The following is a 10,700-nucleotide window of genomic DNA, read 5'->3' on the forward strand; positions in this document are numbered from 1 at the left end:
AAAAAAGGATCAACGCGCGCACGATCGCGATTTCGTTTTGGGGTAGAAACTCTTGAACTCCATTAACGAAGTGATTTCTCGAACTGGCGTCCATATTGCCCTGCATCTCTCCGCGAGAATCGTTCTCGTTTTATTCCATATTATACATTCATAATTATACATTCATAAATGGAATGAAAATATATATGTATAAGGGACTATTATGAACAATTTGTTGGGATACGAAGGATCACGATAAATTTGTCCGATGAAAAATTGAATTTCCATGTAATAATGCAACGTAATCCATAACATAATGCAATATTGTAGATGAGAATACGGAGAATTAAACGATAATATTATTCATATTTATATTTATAATATGTATTTTGAAGGAAATAATAACTATCGTTTAATCTCACAATGCTGCGTCGTTCGATAATTTAACGCAATAATATAAATGAATTTTTGAAAAAGAGTTATTAGCGAAACCCACATGGGAAATTATAGAATTCTTTCAAAATGCACGCAATTATTTATTTATGCAATACAGATTGGTAACATACTCAAAATTAATTTTCTGATTATATACAAGATATAATGACTATTGAAATGGGAAATTAGATATTACGGAATTAAACATCTCTAGAATAGAAAAAATACTTATAAAAATTTAAGGTTTTAATAAAAAATGTATAACCTCATTAGGTATAAATTAGCATATAATATTTTTCTACGCGAACTGTTATGAAATCGCACCCATAGTCTTGGATTATAAGAACTTTAACAATATATCTTTTTATTACATTCATACAAACTGTTATATAAAAATTCTTGTATAAAATATAACGTACATATACATATACATGTATCTTACTATATATATTTTACTTATTGCGATAGCTGCTACGCACGAAAAGTATTTTCGTCTGTCGACTGTCGATATAAGTTTTGTATAAATGTACGTTGCAGTAACTTATTTTTTTATATTTGTACTATATTTATGTACTATATTTGTACTTATACTATATTTTTACTAAGTTTACTATTATCACCTTATCCATGTTGGCATATAGAATCTATTTTATCAATAATAACAAAACAATAAGAGAAGAAGCTATTACTTACAAATTTTGTATAAATAGTTCTTCATATTAACATAGATATAATAACAATAAGATGTTAATATCTTAATCATTATTATACCTAATAACATAATTAAGCTATCAATATCTTAATGGTTTACATTTGTTTGTCTTTACGTGATTTAGATGGAGTGCTCTTGCAAAAACAATTATACAGCATTTTCAGTACAAAGAAATTAAATAACAAATTTACGACAAGAGCAAGAAACAAAATTGCATAGACATCGATCAGATTTTGCTCCATCCAGCTCTGAGATCTAATTGATGATGCTAAATTTCCGTTCGGATTGCGAACGGCGTATTCAATACCCCAAATCGCTAGATCCAACGGCGGCAATGAACGATCTCGATATTCCTTGGACAATCGTTTCATATTTTCCATATAACTGCAAAAGAGATATTGTATTACTAATAATATTATATAATACACAAACTTGCACCATGTTTTAATTAAGCAAGAAAGATTATCGAGTACAACAAAACATTAATTCTAATTAGAATTCACTCTATTTCGGATCATTATTTTCACAGTAAATCATAATTTTATATGCATATCATTTTGGATAATTATTTCATAAAGATGGTATTATGCATATTACTGTTTTATTCATTTAACGATTAATTTAATTATTTGCGATTCAATTAAAATACGTTATATATTATTAACAACATCTACGATATGATACCATTGTACGATATAATACGATAGCAAATGTCGTACCTTTTATTGTAAACTATTTCTTCAAGTGCATTCGATACGGACTGTGTGGATAATGTATCAAAATCCAAGCGTATACCTGCACCTTTGACTACTAGATTTTCTATATTGTACACTTGATCTACGCAGAAAGGCATCCCGACCACTGGTATACCTTTCCAGATGGCTTCCTGCATGCTGAGAAGACCGCCGTGCGTCCAGATTGCTTTTACGTTCTTATGATCTGCACAAAAGCATATGATAGTAAACTGCAAATCTAATATCAAGTCAAACTCTGACATAAACCAAAATATTTTGTTGCTAAGTGAGAATTTTCTTATTATATTAATGTAATAGATCTTTCTATTTTTTAATAAATCGAAGAACGTACTCAATACATCGTTTTGAGGAAGCCATTGAACGGACATTATGTTATCCGGCATTGTGACTAATTGTGACATCTCATCGTCTAATTTCCAGAGTACTCGTTGCTTCAGTTTCGACAGAGCAAGTACGACAACCTTTAGCTTATCTATTCCGATATGTCTCCAGTTAACATTCGTTCCTAACGATATTACGATGGCTCCTTTCTCTGCTTCATCAAGAAATTTCCGCATACTCTACGAGAGAGATAAGGATGAGAAAATACATTTTAATAACATATTGCAACTAACACATGCGTGTTATAACAGAGTAGTTGTAAATTAAACAATTATTTAATTAGTTATTTAAAAATTAATTAATTAGCTATAGAATGAAAATTAATGTTAATTAATTATATCTAGACAAAGAGCAACATATTTCCTTGAATTTGTTTAATCCAATCATTTATTAATATCGGAATTTATAAACAAAATTTTTTCAGTTTTCCTTAAAACATTCTGCTGTTACTTTCATTAATATTTTCATGAATTCTTCAAAAAAGCATTTGTTGCGTGTTACCTCGGAGTATCTTGGATTTACCCCAGTCACGGCTGACTGCATTTGAGCATGCATCCCACCAATCTCTATGGCATTTGGCGGCAACGGAATCCCACCGTCGGACGTAGGATAAGTATTGATCAGCACAATACTAATGTTTTTCTCTATTTCTTGTAAAGGCCTAATTTCGTGACCTATGTATTGCTCAGCAAGCTGCTGACAAGCAGGCAGGAAATAATAGTATCGGATAAAATCATCTACGATGAAATGAAGAACGTTTAACGTTCTTTGCCAGAGATTCGTAGGTTTCGAGCCTGTATATATGTAAGATCGCACATTAGGGTAATGTGGGCCGCCTATATAATGGTTCAGCCAAGGTGCAGGACCGAACGGGATCAAGCCTACTACAGGTGGTTTGCCTTTTGCAACCTGGAAATATATCATGATATCGCCATAGACTTATATGAATAGACATGCCGCTAAAAACATGTGCTTTGGCGAGTAATGTGCGATAGAAACAGAGATTGTACGTATTCTCTCTCTCTCTCTCTCTCTCTCTCTCTCTCTCTCTCTCTTTCTCTCTCTCTTCGCACATGTACATTGTTAGTTGTCATGTTCAAATACAGCAGATACAGCAATTTATTAATTTAATTTATATCTTTTATCATTTATTATTTATTTACTTTAATTGTATCATATACAAAAATGCTTCGAAAGTGCAATACGCAAAATTATATTAAATTTGTAAATTAAACAAATTAAAGTTTTACATGTTAAATAAAATCATAAAATGATAAAAACAATAAAAACTATTGTCTATGTGAATATAATTATTATATGTATATAAAATACAGATGTAAGTAGGCGCGTGTATGTTTACTATATTTGCACATATTTTGCCAAACAATAAATTATATTTACTTGAGCTAGAAGTGCTCTTCTATTTCCATATTTTCCGATGTTATTAAACGGTGTATGCACGAAGAGAAAGAGAGAGAGAGAGAGAGACTATCCATCTCTCTCTTCTATCGCAGTCTCATTATTCAATTGTCGAGAGACAATTTTCGTTAGGAGAAAATAGGCAATGCTCCGTCTGTTCATATGTGTCTCGCAGATGTCGCAGATTTTCTTTTGTACATGCCTAAGAAAAATACCATTTATCTCGATGTCCATATATATACACCTAAATTGCAAACGATAAACGTCTCTTCGCAAATCAAGTTTTGACAAAATTTTAAGACTCATTTTGCGTTAAATTTAAGATATAACTTGAGATATAAATTTATTTGAAACTGAGTTATGTTTGTCTTATTTGAAAATAAGATTAGAAAATATATACATATTTATATATACAGGGTGTTTCCTAAGTAAGTAGACAAACTTAAGGAGGATATTCCTTGGCTTATTTTAAGAAGAAAAGGTCATATAAACATATGTCCTAAACTGCTTTGTTTTCCAAAAAAAAGTACATCACTGTTTTTGTTCACTTTTCGTTTATTATAGAACAGTTTGTGTTATTGCAAATGAAACAAATGAAAAACAATAGTAACCAAAAAGAAAAATTATAACGAAAAAGAAAATAGTAACTAAAAAGAAAAATAATAACATCACAGTAACTGCTGAAAATGTCCACCTGCAGCCATGATACACGCCTCAACTCTCCTTTCCATTGATTGACGTACACGCTCAAAAATACCTGGAGTGTTACGTATTCTTTCACATCCATCTATTATGCGATTTCTGAGATCTTCTTCATTTTGAATAGGTGTAGCGTAAACTAAAGATTTAAGCTGTCCCCATAGAAAAAAATCTACTGGATTTAAAGCACGCTATCCGAAAAGTGAACGAAAACAGTGATGTACTTTTTTTGGAAAACAAAGCAGTTTAGGACATATGTTTATATGACCTTTTCTTCTTAAAATAAGCCAAGGAATATCCTCCTTAAGTTTGTCTACTTACTTAGGAAACACCCTGTATATTACAAACAAACGTAAAATTTACATATTTAAAGGAATATTGATAAATTTAACGAAAGGAAAAGTTCATCCAAAGACTTTTTCTTATGTAAGTTTTACAATCGATCAAATTATTATAACCGATTAATTGAGATTTCTGATTTCTCATCACAAGCAATTACTTCTAGCATAACTATCCGCATCTCTTTTCTATTGCTGTCTCTTTTCTACTCTTTTTTATCTCTTTTTTACGTTCGATTGATTCGATTACTCACGCATTTAGAATTGTCGTGTTACGTCAGACTGTGATCTACTATTATGTAATGCTGATGTTATCAGTAACTCGTAACATGCTCTATGTATGTATTGTATCTATGCACTTGTAATTAGATTTGCAAATAATGCCGCAAATATATTATAAAATTACAACTCACGTATATGTACATGGACACATATGTATACATATATGCAGAGTTGGGAAGTAACGCGTTACTTGTAACGTCGTTACCGTTACCGTTACTATTTTTCGGTAACGATCGTTACTTTTTGCTGTCTGTAACGATAACGATAACGTAGTTACATTTTTACAGTAACGGTAACGAATTTAACCGTTACTTTTATCGTTATTTTAATTTTTATCTCTACTCAATAAATCAGCAGAATGAACGCACAGATTCCACTCAGGCAACAGCTCTTTACTTTCAGTTCTTTTCATTAGTTACTAATTAAGTTCTTTTTATTACTTATTAATTTTAGTGTTATCATTTTAAGTAAAACATTGTGCAATTATAAGTGCAAGAGTTTCGCAAAACCAATTTATTATTATTAAAATAATATATATATATATATATATATATGTATATATGAATAAAATGTTAACATATATACACAGGTGAAAAATTTGTGTTAAATTTAACAGATATCACATGTCCCAAACGGTCCACATAAATTTTTGTGTTAATTTAACATAATATGGATATGTTAAATGGTGACACTAATATTATGTTAATATTTTAACCCAAAATGAATGCAAACTGCGAAGTAATTTGAAATAAATTTTGTGTAAAATCAACATATTTTTAATGATAAAATTAACTCGAAAAAAAAGTTATTTTTACATACATCTTTACTCTCAACATAGTTTTCTGTAAATTTTAACAGATAAAACTTGTCACTAATAATACGGAACATATCTATTGTGTAAAATAAAAAATAGGTGCACAATGTGTAATTTTTACACTTTTTTTAGTTGTTTTAAAAATTTAACACTTGACTTGAATTAACACAACAGCAACATGTTAAATTAACACATGAATGTGTTAAATATTTAACACAAAAATGTTAACCGGCATATTTTTTAACAAGAAAACACAAATTTTCCAACTGTGTAAAAATAAAAATAATTACATTTTTTAATCAAGTACATATTTTATTTAAATATTTTATAAAAAAGTAACGAATCGTTATTTTTTTAAGTAACGGTAACGGTAACGAGTTACTTTTTAAAATTGGTAACGAGTAACGATACGCGTTACTTTTTACGAAAAATAACGGTAACGGTAACGCGTTACTTTTTTTAAGTAACGTTCCCAACACTGCATATATGTATATGTATATAATGCATACATATTTTACTTACCTCCCATAATCCATACAGGCATTGTTGTAATGAAACATCCTGCACTATAACGTCAAATTCATTGTGCTTGATAATTTCCAGAAGTTCCTTCGCCCCTTTGGTTTGTGTTATTTTTTCACATGCAGCAATGCTCCAAGAATACACAAAGTATGCGGAATAAAATGCATTGAGGTTCCGCAATGCAACTAAATTGTTAACGTCGGTTTCGTGTACCTCTTTCATCACATCCTCGAAAACCTGATAATAATAATAGTAATAAACTGATAGTAATAAATAACAGTGAATAGAATGAGAACATGAAAGGAGCAACTAAAATTTCTTTAAAAGGCGTTAAATCTTGGAAAATGTTTTGAATAAAAACTTCGCGATTACAATAATTTCCTTATTTTGCTCGTTAAAAATAACGCACCAAACAGATTATAGCAGTTATACAATGTGGAAGTAACATATAATATAACGAATGTTATACCATATTTATATTGTGATTACATAACAATTTTGAGTACAATAATTATACTTTATAACTATTACATAAGTGGGACATTACAAGTACGTTACTTGTAATATTCTTCTTGTATTATTTGTTACATACCAGTTTATTACGACAATATAATACATAACTGTGTTTGCTGGTAATTTTTACTTACAGTGTATGTCAAATTCCGTGCCAAATCATCGTTGACGTTGGCCTCGTGGATGCTCACTACGTGTACACGATGATTTTTTTGGAGCAATCCTTTGACCAAAGTCATCGTCCAGATGTGATGGCTGGTCGACGTAAGAGGTTGCACCAGCAAAATCGACAACGAAGCCGTCGATAGGGCCACGAGTCCTGATAAAATACACAAAAGTAATATATATCTCGACATTGTTATGATAAAGTCAAGATCAACTAAATATTCTGCGCTCACGCGTCGACACTTCAGAGCAGAATGCTCTTGGTAAGTCAGCCTGTCTCTATTAATATCCGCAAGCGAATAGGCAACCTTGAAATAATGAACGTTGATGATACTATTGGTGATAACAATTTATCATGAACGTTGATGATACTATTGGTGATATAACGAATGTTATACCATATTTATATTGTGATTACATGATGTGCGTTGATTACATAACAATTTTGAGTACAATAATTATACTTTATAACAATATAACAATTTATCATGTGTGCGATGCTGTTGGAGAATGCAGCTGACTTTATTTGCATTTTAAGATTATATTATCATGATGAGAGTCAGTGTGATAAACTGTTAACCATTTCCAGTACGTATATATGCAATATGAATTGCATTTATAGTAAATATGTGCATAAAAAAAGTAAAAGCTAGCTGAAATGTACGAATATGGGCAGTATTTATGCAAGTATAGCTGCGATTATTTATCGTAATGTTGGAACAACATTCATATGAATTTTTACAAAATCAACAATATCGATACATAATAAACAAATCGGCAATCGATATTACATATGTGATATATATTATGAATATGCGATACAAATGTATTGTGATACAAATGATACATAATAATTTCGAAATAGGAAAGCAAGTAAAGTGGCTATTCTTTTTTAAATTTTAATCCTTTATTTTAAATTTAATTAATATAGTATTTATTAAAGTAAGAATTGTTTATATAATATTATTTAATTAAAAATTTTTATAAGATTCTAAGCATACTAATTATAGTAAATAAATACAAATAAAATAATATGTTCTTAACATTTTTCTCATAGTTTAATAAAAATGTACATTGTTGCAAAAAAGTTAAATTATATTGTTTCGATGTCTGTCAAACTGCGAAGTGTTCAACATATAGTAGTAATACTTATAAATCTAATATATTTTAAACAAATATAGTAGTAGTTTCAATTGAATATAATTAAAGATACTATAAGTGTTCTCCGGTTATTTATTACAATTTTTAACTACAATATAGAATATCTTTTAATATCTTTAAATCATTAGTGTCGAAATTTACAATATTTTTCTTCTTTTCTTAAAGGTTCTCTTCTCTATTACGTACGTACGTGAATGTATTGATAAATATGGTTTACGTATTACCAATCAACAATAATGCACCGACAGTGCATAATCATATTATCACCTGCAGGAAACAGTTTAAAATTACACGTAGATTTCTACTTGACCGGTGAAATATTGAATCTTTTTTATAATTACCGTTAGTTAGTAAGGAAGCATTATTAGGAAGTATTCGGTGTGCAAATTCAATGTTTAGCTTTTAAGAAATTGCACCTTACGTTTTTGTTTTCGAGAAGAAATTCAGAAGAAGAGATTCAATCGATTTTCCAATAGCTGCAAAAAAGTATTAGAAAATCATGGCAAATATTTCGAAGATTGACCTATATGTATATATTTTTTTCCTAAAATCTTAATTTCTTTAAAAAAAGTACCGAATTAATTTGCACACCTAATAGGATTAGATTAACAGGCAGCAGATCGAATGATTGCAACAAACAACATATAGTCAGCGTTGCGGACATTCGATAGCGGATATGTGAAATTAACGACGTAAAAGTTCTACAATATAATATAATTTTAAATGCAGTGATTAACACCACCTTAGATGCATTTAACAACTACCTAATTCCATAGCCGATATTAAAGATTGAATAGTTCCATAGCTTGTGTGCTTTCTTTCAAAGTGGTCTAGAGTTTTCGATAAGCAAAATTATCGGTATTATATTAAAAAAATTAAAAATAAATAAAAAAGTAGAAAAATTAATTTTAGGATTGACCAATCCTGACGCTTAATTAATATCTCTATTTTATTTCAGAGTTCTTTATAATTTTATGAATATTTATGTAACAAAAGCTTAAAAGGATAGCTTCAAAAAACCTGCGATAGCAAAACATTTCCGAAATTCAATATTAAAGATTATGATTACAATCCGGAAATTAAAAATTACGGAAGTAACTATCTTAAGAATAAAGAAATACTTATAAAAATTTAACAATTTAATGAGAAATGTTACATCCCACTTGTTAAAGATTCAGTAACAGACCACCATCACCACCAGATTTTGAGATAAGCTATTTATATGAGCTAAATGAAGAGGCACAAATACCTATCATTTCAAACTTAACAAATATTTAGCATAATTTATTTTTGTACTATATTAATCTAGTTATATTCTAATAATGTAATATTACTGTATTTCATTTTATTAAACTGGCTATAAAAGAATAATAAAAACAATTGCTTACGAATTACATACTAATAGCTATTAACTATAATAACTAATGCATAACGAAAATGACGTAATTACTATCTAATAGTTTACATTTGTTTGTCTTTACATAATTTAGATGCAATACTCTTATATAAATAATTGTACAGTATCTTCATTACAAAGACTACAGCTGCCAATGTTACGACCAAACTAAGGACTAGAATCGCATAGATATCAATCAAGTTCTTCTCCATCCAATTCTGAGATCTGACCGGCGATGCTGAACCATTTGGATTACGAACAGCGTATTCAATGTTCCATATCGCTAGATCTAATGGTGGCAATGCACGATCTCGATATTCACTGGACAATCGTTTCATATTTTCCATGTAACTGTAGGAGAGATATTGTGTTACTAATAATATAAGATACAAATTTGAAGTAGAACTGAATTAAATATAAAACGTGAATATATACAACAAAAGAGTAAATAAAACCGAAATTTTAAATCTCGCTCTGTCAATGATATATTCTGTATATTTTTACCCTACAAAAATCTTTTTAAAAAAAGAAAAAGTATGTACGCCAAGTACATAAAATCGTATCGTTCTTTCTAAAAAAGTGTTTATGAAAATTTATTTCTTCAAAAATATACATGAAATCAATGCACTTAGTCTTTTGTGTCTTTCTTCCTACGATTAGTTTTATCATATTTTACGTATATAAATTAATACAAAAAACTTGGCTACTAGATTTCAAACTATGTGACATTATTTAATGTCAACTTAGAAATTATATGATTTATATAAGTGTATACAATTCACGGTTATCACAGTTCAATTATAATATCACACATAATATCACATGAGTTATTCCAGAAACGCCAAGCTCTTACATTAAATAGATTTGTATTTATTACATTTGAAAAATATATCTTTCATAAATATGTGACAACTATGAATTTGTGATTCAAGATAACTGATTTCATGTTATATATTATGTTGTGTAGGAAAACTTGTTTATTTTTGTATTACCTGGTTTTGTAGAAACTGGTTGCAATAGAATGAAAAGCATACAGTTACATAAACTTTTGAATCAAGATATTTCGAGTGATACATTTTGTATGAACATTTGCATTCACAATTTATAGCATTTTGTGATATTATTTTTG

General features: G+C 29.2%; 1 protein-coding gene across 1 annotated transcript; it reads right to left on the bottom strand.

Moving 5' to 3' along the window:
- Window positions 1-494: 494 nt before the first annotated feature.
- LOC105285273 (UDP-glucuronosyltransferase 2B1) lies at window positions 495-7,286 on the bottom strand. The gene is made up of 6 exons (XM_011349391.3): window positions 6,984-7,286; window positions 6,337-6,573; window positions 2,764-3,171; window positions 2,213-2,441; window positions 1,846-2,065; window positions 495-1,510 (listed from the first exon to the last, which is right to left on the bottom strand). Exons 1-6 carry the CDS (start codon window positions 7,203-7,205, stop codon window positions 1,222-1,224), a joined length of 1,605 nt encoding a protein of 534 aa, XP_011347693.1. The 5' UTR covers window positions 7,206-7,286; the 3' UTR covers window positions 495-1,221.
- Between the last annotated feature and the right edge of the window lie 3,414 nt (window positions 7,287-10,700).

The sequence above is a fragment of the Ooceraea biroi genome, chromosome 2, assembly GCF_003672135.1.
Source record: "Ooceraea biroi isolate clonal line C1 chromosome 2, Obir_v5.4, whole genome shotgun sequence".
Taxonomy (NCBI): Eukaryota; Metazoa; Arthropoda; class Insecta; order Hymenoptera; family Formicidae; genus Ooceraea; species Ooceraea biroi.